Here is a 15640-nt window from a genome sequence, read left to right as displayed (position 1 = left end):
AAGTAAGGAAGGACCTGCTCCCAGATGCTTGAGTGGATGAATAATGACACTGTAACACAGCTTCTCTCACTCGCTGATAATGAGGAACAGAAGAGCAGACCCTCCCCGAGGCGCAGCACCTGGACTGGACTGCCTTCCTGTCTACCTCAACCTCTATCTCTCTCAGGAGAAAGGCAGGGAAGAGTGAGACTTTGGCCATACGCCAGACTCCTAGTCTCAGTTACACTCAATCACACTCAGTTTGGCCTAATTGTGAAATTATGAAACATCTTATAAAGTTACTGGACCGTATTTACGCTCATCAGACCCCCAAAAATGCTTACAAAAACACATTTTAATTGTGTGTTTTTGTGTCAGGCACTTTAGCTTTTAATATACGCTGCCTGCCTTCCTCCCTCCACACCTTTCCCTCCACTTCTCACTTCTCTCCCTGCAGAGAGGCTTTGCCAAGTGGAGTCAATTAAAACTGTACATCTAAGTGAGAAATGATTGTTTGAGCGTGTGCGTGTCGGTGCGTATGGTTTCATAACTGTGCCTCTTTGTGTAAATGTGTGAATTTGTGGTATTTTCAAATGTATGTGTGTGAATGTGCATGTGTGGTGTCTGTGTGTGTGTGTGTACATGTCTGAGTGAGTGTAGAGGCAGGGACTCCCCTGGGGCCTGGCAGTATGGCGCTGTAGCGCTGCACACTCCTCCTGTGAAAACGCCTCCAATGGGACCAGGACAGCTGTGGCCCAACCTATACCGCTTCATGGGCCATAACAAGCCTTATGACACACACACAGACACACACACACATGTATACACACCTATTACTCCAATCCCGGCAACTCCGTCTGGCTGTCTGGGTGCCTCCTTGTTTTGTCTGTCTGTCAGAAACTATCTCTCTCTCCCGCACACACATACAAACACATGTGCGTATACACACACACACACACACACACACACACACACACACCATTTCTCTCTTTCTTTCTCATGCAGTCTGAAACACAAGTGATGCTTCCAGACATATGTGAAGGCACTTTTTTCCCATTTTTCATTCATACAGCCCACTCCTCCTGCCGCCCACACAGCGACTTGGTGTCCTGGTCAAACACGACTGCCAAGAGGGGTTGTCTGTATGTGTGAAAGGAGTTATGTTTTAAAAATGATACAAGCTGGGCAATAAAGAAATAAATTCACAAGCAACACACATTCATTCATCTTGGCAGCTACTGTATACAAGCACATGAGAGAAATAGCACTTGACAAGCACAAGTAAGCTTAGAGTCTCAGAGTCTCTGAATTGTAAGGAAAAGGTCACTGTGTGTTTTCATGAAAACAAATTTGTCTTTATGGTCATAGTCACACAAATGCAACAATGAAGACAGTCTTTCTTTTAATTTCATTTATTTAACAGTCACCAGATGATGAGATACATTCTCTTAAAAAAGAAATAGACAACAAAACTGATATTCTTTTGAGATTTTAAAAACTATTATACAATATTCTTAATATATAGATTTTGTACAAAATAAAAGTCAGTAAAAGGGGCAAAGGGAGAGTGACATCTTAAAAAACAGAGAAAAAAAGAGGAAGGGATAGGAGTTGACTCAAACAACTACCACATTTAGGAGTGACAAAGACCAATCTCTTTCATAAATAAATATAGGAAAATTAGACATCATATATAGCTCTCTTTCCAATAGCAGGGCATTGCTAATGTCTGTAGCACAGGTTATAACATAACTGCTTTGTGAGGCCCATTTGCTTAGAAAATTCCACACATTTTCCACCAGAGATTAACTGGAACCAGTGCGGCTAAAAGCCCTGAAATAAAGGTATTTACCTCCGTAATGGGTCTGATAGTCTGTGCCGTGCTTGACCTTTGGCTGTAACAATAACCCCCACCCCACCCTTAACCCTCTTCTTTTCTTTTGTGTGCCGTACTTGGTACAGACAAAACACAGTGAGTCTCCTTGAGGGAACTAAAGAATAGGGGTGTCCTCTTTTTTTCTCTCCCAAGGCCAGTGAGAAACAAGCTTCAGACTCCCCCACTCACAAACATAGAGACAATTGAGCGGAGCACATGTGGGAGGGTGCACGGTATTGGAGCATAGGAAGGTCATACTGCACTACCAACATCATTTCACCATCCTTATACTATGGATATTTCAGCGCTGTCCTTGTTGGCCCTTAAAATTTCAACAATACAACAACAACTACAAGACAACAGAATAAACACACAAAAAGGGGGTGTGGATGGCTGTGGGGCTTTGCAACCCTGTTTGACATAGACTTATGCCACTCAGATTGGCTGATTGTTCTCTCCTTAAATCTCTCTCTTTGCACTGCTGAAGTATTTGAAGCTCAGGGTATAAGCACTGAAAACATGGGAACAAGGAAACACAAAATACAGACAATGAGGATGATTTACAATACAGATACACTACCTGTTTTCAGACACACACACCCAAACAGCATGGAAACTGAGGCTGGTGATTGATCCCACTGTAACAACAGACTTTTGTTCTATCCTTGTCTCCATCTTTTCCATTTGTACCCTCTGTGAGCAGGCAAGACGACAGTGACATTGGCCTCCTCAGAGCAGGACAGCAAGCAGAGTGACTTGGCGTTAATCACAGTTTTGTCTCACTTTCTTGGCACATTAAGTTGGAGAGGCAAGTGGCTGCCCGGACGGCCGGGGTGAGAGATGGGAGGACAACGCGTTAGATTCTCAATAATGACGCATCGCTGCCGCATCACTTTGGAGATTAAAAGCAAGATGCTGAATTTCAATCAAGCCACGTTAATGGCTCGGTGTGAGGAATGGTCACTTTGTCTCCACTGGCAGGCAGAGAGAGAGAGGGAGAGAGAGAGAGAGAGAAAAACTAGCACGAGAAGCCCAGGTGAGACAAAGTGATACAACATTTTAATTCACCAAATTGCATGCTAGCCAGTAATGATAGAATCCATTTAATGATGTAGCAACAATATTTTCTAACCTATGTCAAAAGGGCATTAACAAAATGTTACATACAAGAGAAAAGTCAAAGTGCCAAGGTCTAAATGCATGAAGCTGTAAATAACAGGACTGCTGATGTAAGATAATTGGATCTGATGAGCATTTGAATGTCATTATCATTATACTGGTTTCAGATCAGAAATCTATTTGAATACATTGCATATTAACCAGTTTCTGATTCAGGTTTAAATGAAATATATTTTATTCTGTTTTAAGTTTGTAAGGTGAATAATGAGGAACAGGCCATCTCTAAGATTTTGAGGTAACGCTGAATTAAAAAGAGAAGTTCCAACGACAATGCAACAAGGGATTTTTTTTGTAGAAAAAAAAGTCCTTACTGCTGACAATGACGGTCTTTGAGAAAAGGAGTCCAATTTTAATACACTGCCAAGATTACTTTATCAACACAGCTTGTGATTTCCTCATTTGTTCCTGTCAAGTACTGCAGCCACCTAGCAAAACATGCCAAGCTCTGCCTGAGCTGCTCTGTGAACGCATTGCACTGCGAGATGTGACCCACTTGCAATAAAGTGCATTGAGAGTTCAGTTGTTCTCATGGTAGATGAGAAGCGATGTTGGGCGAGCACAGCTGAGAGATTGTCATCACAGTATAGCTGATATGAGGAAAAACCTAATGTGACATGAACTAGATCTCTCGGGGGGAAGGGGATCAAAAGAGGAGGGGGTGAAAGAAGAATTGTCAAGACAACAAAGAAAGACAGGAGTGTTGGTCCTATAGTCTCTGTGTCAAGTCAGGAATGTCACAGTTGAGCACAGTGCTTTATGGGTAGGGTAGTTCTTTCTGAGGGCAGGGTGTGTTGTCCTACACTTCAGCCAGGAACCCAGCTCTGGTTGCTATGAGCTTGCTGTGGACCAGCCAGTCCGCTCATCCCCATTCCCATTCCCATGCCCACGGTCACACCCATGCCCATACCCATTCCAATGCCCACACCCTGAGCTAGGGAGCAGTCAAAGTTAAAGTCCATTTCCTCCCCAGAGTCCAAAATGTCATGGAGGAGGATGGACTCCATATCACAGTCCAAGCTACCATGGAACATGTCGATGTCCAAGTCAGCTGGTAGTCTCTCATGGGGGTGTGGTTGGTGATAGCCAAGGTAGTTGTTGTTACCGCTACCACCCCCCATCCCCTGGCCATGGTGGAACAGTCCATTTGCCATGCCTTGGTGTTGTGGGTCGGGGTAATGGTTGTGACGGGGGTGTGGGTGTGGAGCAGTGGCTACATGACAGGAGTCCTGGGGCATGCCAAGCATACCTGCTGGGTTTGGGGGCAGGGTGGTGGAGGCAGGGAGGTGAGCATGTGATGGGGGACTGTACAGGTAGGGAGCTTTGTGGTTGTAGGTCTGCAGCTGGTTGCTGTTGCCACGTGGGGTCAGGGCCGGAGCCCCGGGTGGTGTGTGGTTATGGCTCTGGCTGAGGTTGTGACCATTGTGAGTGAGGCTGTGAGGTGAGTTGTGATTGGTTACATTGTTGTGATTATGAGTAGGAGTATGGCTGTGAGTTCTGTTATGGCTATGGGCTGAGCTGTGACTAAGAGGTCCATTGTGGCTGTGGCTATTGTGGTGCCCAGGGTGGTGGGTGTGATGGTTGGAGCCTACTCCATTACAAGCTTGGCCCATCATGGGATGGCTCTCTCTCTCCTGTCCTAGCATCATGTCCTTGGCACAGTATTGCTGCCCAGCTGACCCCCCTGTTAGCAGACTCTGCAGGGCATTGGTGCTGGAATATGCCCGCATGGTTCCAGAAAAACTGGCTGGCTTGTTCTCCTGAATGGTCTGCATGGGCGAGTGGTGGCGCAGCATCCCCATGCCTGCTGCACCATACACACCTGCACCATAGGAGTTCTGCCCCTTCACTCCAGAGTTGTAGTGATAGACAGGGGTTTGGTGCTTATGTCTACCAACAGCAGGATGCTGCTGGTGTTGCTGCTGTGGGTGATGGTGATGATAACCATCCTCCATCAGCTGTTCATCAAGACTGATGGCACCTGTCAGGTTAGCCAGCTGAGGCAACTGCTCAAGGGGAGGACAACGATTCCCTGCCCCCATGGATGGAGAGCGGGCACTGGTTGGTGAGGGGTAGAGGTGGGGTGAGGTGGAACAGGACAGGCCTCCCTCCTCTGGTTCCTCTGGTTCTCCCTCAGCGAGGATGGGTGACAGACGCCCACTCAGGGTGGAGGCTGATGAGCTGGCCCTGGAGTGGAGGTCTGTCCAGGCATCAAATTCTCCATCTGTCCCAGATGTACCTCCAGCACCTGGGAGGCCTTTACGTGGTGGGCTGCCATGGTCAGGGGAACCCTGGAGCCCCACCACGGCAGACCCAGCTCCTATCCCAGGACGCCCAACCCTCTTGCCCCTAACGCGGCCTTTACTCTTTAGATATTTGGTGCTGTTGTCCATGGAAACAGCTCGTCGGCGCGGGGCCTTGCCCATCTTCCCTCCATCTGGGTTCAGCATCCACCAGGAGCTCTTCCCTGTCCCTTCATTCTGCACCCGGATGAAACGCGTGTGGAGAGACAGGTTGTGACGGATGGAGTTCTGCAGAGAGATAAGAGAGACAGTGTGAGAGATCAAATGAAATTACACTATACTAACTCACACCACTTAATATTTGTACATTAACTGCCTCTTTTAGGTGAACACTTAAAATTACACTTAAAAAATTTGCATAAGATTCACATCAAATATTCCAGAGGAAAATAAGAATTCAAAAAAACCTAGTCACAACCACAGCTGTCAACACTGCTTATAAATCATTCAGTCTATACATGCTGAGTCATAGATAAATTGTGCCAAATTACCAGGTTGCTTCCATATCTATTATTAAATATACAAAACACACAGAGTTAGATACTCAACCCTCTATGCAATCAGTGTCAACCAAAGTCAGAGTCAGAAAATTGAGAGCGCATTTAAAAACACAAACACGTTCGAAGGACAGCTACAGCTGGCACGGAGAAAGACCCTGTCAGCCTCAACCAACCTGAAATGACCCGAGACTCTATCTTGAGACACTCTCCTTATGTACGTCAATCCTCCCACTTTCATTTCCATCAATCCATCTGTCCCCCTCTACTTCTCCTTTCAGCCAGGCTGATGTAAGCTGCTGTGGTCGGGCTTACTGTATGTTTGAAGTCAGTGCCAGTCTGGCTTAGTGCCAGCCCTGTCTCTTTCACTCTTGTAGCTTGAATGGGGGGATGTATCGCAAGATTGAGCCAGGAGCAAGGAAGGCTAATGGATGTATCCCACCCTCCAACATCTACCTTCACTGCCTATCTCCACTGCCCTCCCCTTTTCTGTCTTTATCACGATCCTTCTTTCTCTTTTGTCACTGAGTGCTACATATTTCTGACTGACACATTTCTGTCTTGATTTTTCCTTTTCCTTATTTCACACACTTCTGTGCTCACAACAGTCATTTTCCACTTCTGCTTTCAATCTCTATGCCTTCAATTATAGTGTGTCACCAATTACTTTCCCATTATCCTCCATGGCGGCATGTACAGTCACTGACTCAGTAATTCATAGGATATAGTTTTTTATTATGATTTACATCTCAAGGGTTGCTGAATGCTGAAAGTTCCTGATGTGCAACAGCGTCTGTCGTTGCAATTCTGCTCTTTGTTGTATGCAAGGCATTTTGACACTCAAGCAGGAAAATATCAAATCAAAAGCACCTCCTGTGGTTTAGGAATATACTGGTACAATAGATTGTTTCAGATTGAGGGGTACTCACACTTCCACCATCTCCATTATGTTGTGGATTATTTGTATTCACACTGAATTGCACGGCAGGGAAACAAATAAATCAAATTGTGGCGGAGAACACATAAAAGGGAGGCAACTGAATTCAGGTGATCTGTGAATGCCTCCTTGGGTTATCTTGCTGTGACACCTCCGGCATTGGGTAACCATGGCAACCGGGTAAACGTGCAACAGCAGAACTATATCATATTGTGGTGAGAGTCGAGAGAGAGAGAGAGAGAGATGGAGGGAGAGTGGGGGATGGGGAAAAGGATGCAAGAGGAGGCGGTTGTTTGATGCTGCTGCTCCAACACTAAACAGCCTTTCATCTCGGCAGTGCAGGTCCGCAGGGGATGCCCGCTCCCTGCTTCTGACGGCTTTTCAACGTGCCGCGCCAACTCCCTGTCTCACCCTGGCTGGATCATCCACCTATCATACCACTCCAAATCATCCCCATCAAGTCCTGTGCATGCCTGAATTAAAACATATGTAAGCTTTCATGCCATTCCACCAAGGCCGATTGTAAATGGGGCATCTTTCACAGAGCTGAACCACTTCATGCTGCAACTCTGTGTGACTTGTCTGATTCAAATCTCGATTTATCCCCATATGAGAGAAGAGCAGCCCCATTGAACTTGGAGGGATTTGTCATCATCCCAAACCCTCTTTATCTGATGAATCCACCTGCTAGAGAGATTTGAGAGATTTCGGACGGTGGCCAGTCATGGCATCATCATCATCATCGCTAGCTGCTGGCTTCCTGTCATGTAGTTTTCCACCACATGTTTTTCTTTGTCATCCTGTTAGTGTGTGTGTGTGTTTTAGAATCTAAGAATAGCGCAGGTTGTAGTCGGTTCCACTGTGGGTGTGGTTCTATCAGCCTTCTGTTCCCTGAGTCTGAGTCAGGGGCAATTTGGCCAGCCTATGGCCCTCACGCCCCCGAAACAGGCAGTCACTGCTAATCCCCCTCCATCCCCGAGTAATCCCAAACAATCCGTGGCTAATCCCAAGTTGATTCAGGGGCACTCCCAGCTGGGTGTCTCACATGGAGCCATGCCAGGTCACCATGGACGCAGCAGGCAGCCCAGATATGCTATGATCCAATAGTAATGCTGCATGTGGGGAGTTTGAGATGTGGGAAATAGGGATGCTATGAAGCTTGTATAGGACGGTGTGTTAAACCATTCCAAATGTTTGTGTTTGTATTTTAGCAGGTGATTTCTGAGGCAATGAGCTGATGTTAACCATATTTTTGATGCCTCCATCAAATCAACTACCTTTACTCTGTGTTTTGTCCTTGAGGGGTGGCTTTGCCACATTTTTACCCCTACGGGTTGAATAGAATAAAATTGAAAACTTTATTATGTATTAAATATTCATAAAATGGAAATTCTCTTTCAGCCCCCTGGCTTGCTGAGGCAGACGGATGAAGCCCACAGAAACATACAATGACAGAGAGGAACACACACATCACACGCCTGGGTCCAGGAAGCTACTTCCTATTCAAATCATACCCCTTTAATACAATGGGCCTTGTGGAAAGGTCTCTAAATAATGAATGAACCAGTGGCTGGGCTTATGCAGAGAGATGCACTGCCTGGTCCCATAATACTGAAAAGAACAGACAAAGTCATAAGTATTGGTGTGAGTTCTTTGTTCTGTCATCCGGGATATCTGCCCTGACCAACCAAACACAACTAAATGAGGTCAAAAGGGGTTAGTTTGGCCATAAAGTAAAAGAGGATAAGGGTAATAGTTTTCAGACCTATCAAAGCCAATTAAGGTGAACAAGACTCTCTTAGTTGAAAGAAAACAATCAGCTTGGGTTCAACTCTCATTAAGGCCTAAAAGTCCTGATAGCTGATTTAGATATTTAGACAACAGATACCAAGCCACAGGATAGGCTTGTCTGTCCTCAGATTAAAAGCTTAGGCTCTTTTGAAACAACTCTGACATGTTGACACTTCATTTTCCACAACACACAGGTGGCCCAAATTCCAACATCTTGTGTGATTCTGATCCGACAGATTATTTCTTAATATTTGTTGGTAAACTGAAACAGGTTCCTGGTATTCATCCATAATAATCTCCCTCAGAACCATTTATTCAGCTTTTAGAAAATTTTACAACACTAATCAATTGCTCTACTGTCCCCCCTCCAGTTCCATGCAAACTCAGTTTGATTCAGAGACTGCAGAGGCCTATTTAGTGCTGAGAATCAATGAAATTTAATGGCTATCAGTGTTGAGGCTTAGCACACATCAAAGCCTGACTAACTACACAATCCACCTGCAGTATGAGGCCAATATGGGTGCTCAATATGCCATATCCTCACTGTTAGCAGAAGAATGTCTAACCGCCATAGGCTTGTGAGTTAAGTAATTGTGCCCACTTGCCCGAATTAGCTTGGTTCCCAACACACCCCTTGCCATTCCTAAGATGTCAGTCAGACATTAGCATTGGGAGTAGATGTAATATGGGGTTAGGGATTGTTATGTTAGGCCCAGTGGTTCATCTGGGATAACCTGACTGGCATGGGGGCAGCTGTGCTGGGGGTGGAGGGGCAGGAGGAGGTGGAGGGACTTGGGGATAAGGGGTGGGAATATAGAGGTACAGCTAGGGGCCCCTCCACGCCACACAAAGGGGTGCCCTCAAAATGCCCCCCACTCGCTCCACCCCCCTCCCTTAGCCCTTCATCAGAACCCACTCATGGTTTTTCCCGCTCACACACCCACACACATGCTCCCACACACAGGGGCTAGGAAACAGGTCAAACGGTTTATAGGACCCATCTTGTGGCAAATGTGCACTCATTCAAACAGAACTGAGAGAGGAACTAAGGACTGTGAGTGGGGTCTGGGAAGCGGCAAAAAGAAACCACTCACCCGATTCAAACAACCTCAAGGGTGAAGCAGCGTGGTGCGCTTGCCCAGCTAAGAACACAGCAGCTGTTCTTGTAGTGGCACCGGGTAAAGCCGTTTGCCACACTCGACTGGTATTACCAAACCATTTCATGCAGAATAGAGCCATTATGTATTGTCAAAGGGTATCCCTCTATGGTGCACATTCATTTGATAAGCCTAAATCAAGGGGGAGTAACAGAAGCGCTAACTGTGTTTATTGTGATGCTGTTTTTGCCTGTGCAGAAGGCAGGAGGGATCAGGGGGAGGGGAGATTTCAACACAAGCAGTTTTGTTCAGCGCAGGAATGAGTTTTGTCAGCTAAGCCTGTCTCCAGGCTATTGGTGGAAATTAGCGCCGGCTAAATATTCGCTTTCCGTGATTGATGTCACGGCTCGCGTTGTCCCTTTGAAGGGAAATAAAGAATTTAGAACCATGTGGATTAATAGGGACAGGGTTGGGGGAATTTTATGTGTCTGAGGGGAACTTGAAGAAGGACTAAAGGGCCTAATGGCTGCACAGATATGGCACAATGGAGCTGAGCCGATAGGGTGTATCAAAGAGTGAGAGAAGACAAGTGAGACTATGACAGTGAGTACAAGAAAGAAAATTGGAAATTGTTTGTGTGTGTATGTGTGTGAGATAGAGAGCGAGGGAGAGTGAGTGTGCGAGAGAGAAAGAGAGAGATGTCGGCCTAGCTATTTGCCTGAGAAGCTCAGAGTCAGATGATTAAAATCCCTTTAGGAGGCTTCTTTAAGAGAGACAGATGGGCAGACAGGCCTGTTTTTGGAATGCAATCAAATTGAAAAGATTAAAAAGGAGTCTCTTTTATTAGGAGGTGAGAAACAGTTACTTCTCTGCCACATGCCATCATCGCCTCCACAGCAGTGGTCACGACTGCATTGGCATGCAAGGCACATTACAGCCCTTGTTGGGAAAGAAATAAACCTGGGATTAGGAATTGTATCTAACTTAGTATCACTGTGGGGTCTCTGACGATTGGCAGCGTTTATAATATCTTGTTGAAAAACTACGCTCGTCAGGAAAAAGTCAAAAACCTCAGCCTTTCATTTCTTATGGGTCATTAGAGAAAGGCTAAAGCAAGCCTGGGTGACTCAGAGACTTTTTGCCAATAGTTGTCCTATTACAGACAGAGCTTTCACTTGATCTCAACGCCAAATCTGAACAGGTACGATTCAAATGTGTATTCCCTAGGCTCCCATTGTACTTGAATAGACTGAGTTTGCACAGTAGAGTGATTCAAGCACTGTGAAAGGTGCGCTGTATTCGACCCCATTATTCTACAACACTGCAGGAGTACCATTTATGAAAAGGCTTAAAATGGAAAGCAAGTGTGTGGTAGTGTGTCTGGTGGCCTCAGATCAGGAAGTGGCTGTGGAGAGGGGTGTAATGGAGTTGGTGGGGGATTCCTGCCTGACTGTGCACTAATTGCAGCCAATGGCTGGCGACTCATCAGCCATGCCCACCCTGGCGCCAAAGGAGGGTTTGGCATCAGGGTGGCAGGGTGTGGGATAGAGAGGGGCCGCCACAGCTTTGGTGGGTAAAAATAGATGCTGACAGATTAGTAGAGCATCTGAGACCCGGATAGGGGATCGGAAAATCCGCTCACCTGATGCCAGGGACAGCTGAGTGGTTCCGGTGGGCGCAAAGGGGACACAATCTGGGCATCATGTCTGACACCCACGCACAAAATGGAGCCTCAGAATGGGTGTGGGCACATGAATATGCACGTGCCACAGAATAGTACGGGTGTGGTTTTTCCACTGGGACCTGCAAGGTAGGCAGACCTCACACCCTCCCACTGAGGATTCACACAACAGGTGCTTGGGCTTGGCCACCTGTGGGGCCGGCCGCCTGCTCGCACTTCACACCTCGTCTAGGGAGCAAACTAACATTTTCCACTGGGCTTGCCATGCTTTTGTTAAAGACCAACACGTTTCTGGAGAGGCTTTTATAGCTCTTTTTACAAGATCGGCAAGATTTGCGTGTGCGCAAGTCAATCTGCATTTATGTGAGCGCCTGTGTGTCTATATTTGTGTATCAGTCCATTTAATAGTCAACAGGCACAGTGTGGTTTTGATTATATTGAAACCTCCCTCTGCCATATACAAAGAAACTGTCGGCCAACAATGGAATCAATGCAGGCCCAGGCTTTTTTCACACTCTGCCTCCACATAATCTCATTCATAACAATGAGAATCTCATTTCCCACATTCTAAAGGTCAGTGCACACCTCTGATCACACTTTAATAAACATCATTCTCAGCGTTTAATTTAATTTCAGCAGAGCAGGAAACTCATAGGCAGCCATGCACATGGCATGCAAAATTCATTGGATCGTCCCTTTAATTGCTTCAATTTCACAGTACAGAGAAGAATGACCGCAATCACTCTGGAGAAAAAAATAATGCACAAATACACTAAAACACAGGCACACATCTGCAGAACACACATACACACATACACACACACACACACACACACACACGCCCAGACAGAGAGAAGATAAGTAGAGTCAGTCAAGTGCCAGTTTTTGTTACATTTTAATAAAATAAGCCTCACAATTTTTTTGGACCTGCACCAAGTAGTCCCTCCACATCTCTTTGTCATCACACATTTTAACTCTCACCTAAATTGGCAAACTGTACCAAACAAACACATATACACGCTCAAACAGAAACACACACACACACACACACACACACACCTATGCACACACTCACTCACACACGTACATTGAACACACATGCCAACATGACACAAAGCCTGGCACACCGGGCACACTCATTACCGCAATGCCAAGCTACCAGTTGCTAAGGAGACCTGTGGGAGAGGGAGGGTTCCTTGTTGTTGCCATAGCAGCCAGCTCGCTCCCTGCCAACTCTCTCCCTCAGGGAGAAACAAGGCAAGAGGTGGGGGGTGAAGTGGGTAGAGGTAGGGGGCAGCGGTTTAATAGGGCTATGAGGTGCAGAGGAACTTCATTAGCCATCAGTGTGCGCCGCACCAACCACTGCTCCCCATGAATACCTACCCACATGCAACACTTCAGCCTGCAGACTTCCACTTATTCACGCACAGCCCATAGACTCCCACTTGTTCGCACACCTATATGGAGAAGACGATTGAGAGTGGCATGCTTAAAATGAAAAGCACGGAGTTGGGGGGAGGTGTGTGTGGGGGGGGGTTGAATATATCTGCAGGGGGAGGGGTTGAGAGGGCAGAGGTGGGCGAAGAACTAAAAGAAGATGGGGGGACAAAGGAGAGTCTAAAGAGGGTCTTGAATGTGGGGGCCCGCTTGGAAGAGTGGTAGGGATCTGAATCACAGAAGCTTAGGTATAAGGCTGCATGGAGGGAGGCAATTCTCTCTGTAACCATGGCTCCCCCTAACCAACCTTGACCTTCAGCGACAGCCTTTATCCTTCAAACCATAGAATAGCACTGTACAACCATACATACATATATAGTATATTGTGCATAAGCATTTTCAGTACGGAATGCAATTGTACAACAAAGTGCAATACAGCAACCATTCCTCCGTATAGCCTGTGAGGTTATTTTAGAATATGCTGCAAGCTGTTTTACCATTTGTGATTACATTTTTTCTCTTATGCCATGCACGCAAATTTGAAACAATTCTGTTGATGTGTTAAATGTTACTCAATTTGCATTTCCAGATTGTTTTCTAAAAGTTTACCATCCACGCTGAAATGTCAAAGCAAAAGAAAAACTGTTTTTTATTAGGGGTTTTTGATTGACAGTTTTCCAGCCTTTTGCAAGCATGGCCACACTACCTCCTCTTCTCTTCCAAATCTCTCAGTGATTAAAAGTTTTATGTGTTAATTTAAATCAATAAATATATATATATATATAGCTGATCACACAGTGTGGTTGGTTTCATCTCAGTGCAGCATCCCTGGAAATAGCATTGATCTTAGTTAGCAGTTGTCATTCATGACCATCAATCACAATTTGCAGATTTAGCTATTCACAGGTGTAAATTGAAGGGTAAATCAGAGGAACAATGGTTTTAAATGCGTCTATATTAATGTGTACATGACATCATATATAAGGATGAAATCAACAAGATGAGTAACTTCAGTGTCCAAATCACTCAGACTACCCTCACTAATTTTGATCAATCTGATATGATGATATGATAATGCATAGAGAATAAATGACGATGATGATGTGACTGCATTTTTAAAAGGCTTTATCCACATTGCAAGTACAGTACAGTATATATATTTACTTTGCATAGCTTTCTTTTTTTAAATCTACTTTCAGTGCTCAAAGCCTTAGTGTAGATGGAAAGCCAAATGGTGAGGAAAATTAATTCATGTTAGTGCGGACATCCTGTGGACAGCCTCACAAACAAGGCAATCAAGGTGAGGAGAGCTCAACTCCTGTCGGGTCAAAGTGATTTCTGTATTCAGGAGCAGTGCTGCAAATACTGATAGCCTGATAACCCATGATACCCCTGGCTGCCTCAAATTCTCATATTTTAAGTGCCAGGATACAGTACAAACAAGGAAGATTTGGTCTGAATGAACCCTGTTATACAGTGAAGAACAACACCCACCACCCACTACACCTCTCCACCCCCGACTCAAGCTTGACCGATTCAATTCAAGCTCATAAGAGGGACAAGGAGAGAAAGTGAAGAATCTAGAGAGCAAGACACTCCTGTCCAACTGAAAGGAATGAGGAGATGATCCCCTTCTCTCTCCATTTCCTGAAACAAAAAGAGCCCAATTAAGTCAGTTTGAGTTAGGGTCGAGTGTGTGTGCATGTGTATGTGGGGGGGACGGTGGAGGCAAAAATGTGTATTAATGTGTATGCAATAAATGGAAATAGGGGGAAACATACTTTAAGTTGTGAAGACTGTCTGAGAGGGGCAGAGGGGGGAGGAGGAGGAGAAAGGTTTGTTGGGGTTGGGCGAGAGAGGGAGGGGGGAAGCTCTCCCTCTCGTTGTTCTCTCTTTCTCTCTCTCTAGCCTAACAGGGCCAAACTTGCTCTCAGCTCCTCGACGGGAGATGCTGAAATATTAATCGCCACGCTCCAGCCGCAGACTAGTGAACACAATCGCTTCAAACTCCCACCCTAATGAGTGTGTTCATGAATGGCTAATGTGCACAGATGGGGGGCTGATGACTGGATAGATCGCAACGGGGAGGTGAGGGAGGGAGGGAGGGATGTAGGGAAGGGGGAAAGTGAAATTTCGGCGGGGCGTGGTAGTAGTGGTGGGGGTGGTTGTAAGGGGGTGCAGAGGCATGCCATGACCTTTTAAGAGCCTCCTGAAAACTTAATTAAGACTAACCCTGCGATACTCTTTCTTTCTTTTACTCCCTCTCCCACACACACACACACACACACTCACAGTCTCGCTCATGCTCGCATGCCTGCACAGACACACACACACACACACACACACATTAAAAAAAAATTCTATGATCCCTTCTCCCTCCTCTGAGTGCATGCCGATTGTTTACCCCCTTGCCCTTTGCACTCATACCCCGCTGAGCTGATGTACAAAAGATTTCAGGGGATAAAACTTCAAAATGACTCACGCAGGCTTTTTATGAACACGACAGTTTCTTCATCGTGTTAACGCACATACGCATCCTGAGATAAACAAAAACACGAGTAGACATTAAAACTGCAGAAGCAGGTATGTCTTTCCTCACCCCCTACATGGATACATCTCAGAAAGAAGGTGGAACAAATCCGCAGGGCTCTGAAGAGCAAGGTGAAGAGCTCTTTCACCTTAAATGCCATTTACTTCCACAGTGAAGTTTAACAGTTACATCTCACTGATGGGGTGAATCCTAACTCACTTGCATCACAGGGAGTGTAGGCCAAAGCACCCTCTCAACCAGAGGTTGTTCTTCAGGAATGTTAAAGCTTCACATGCATAGTTTATGGCTGAATCTAACCTGTTCTTTCACCCCTGA

The 15640-nt window shown here is 45.7% G+C and overlaps 1 protein-coding gene across 1 annotated transcript in view; it reads right to left on the bottom strand.

The window, feature by feature from the left end:
• Positions 1-1535: 1535 nt before the first annotated feature.
• LOC121905803 (forkhead box protein O6-like) overlaps positions 1536-15640 on the bottom strand; it is a 30522-nt gene continuing 16417 nt past the window's right edge. Inside the window, exon 2 of the mRNA XM_042424326.1 lies at positions 1536-5562. Within this exon, the coding sequence (XP_042280260.1) occupies positions 3838-5562 (1725 nt within the window). The 3' untranslated portion in view covers positions 1536-3837. The remainder of the gene's footprint in view (positions 5563-15640) is intronic.

This window comes from Thunnus maccoyii, chromosome 10, assembly GCF_910596095.1.
Source record: "Thunnus maccoyii chromosome 10, fThuMac1.1, whole genome shotgun sequence".
Classification (NCBI taxonomy): domain Eukaryota; kingdom Metazoa; phylum Chordata; class Actinopteri; order Scombriformes; family Scombridae; genus Thunnus; species Thunnus maccoyii.
Note: the sequence above shows the minus strand (reverse complement) of the source record. Positions and strands in the feature narration are given on the sequence as shown.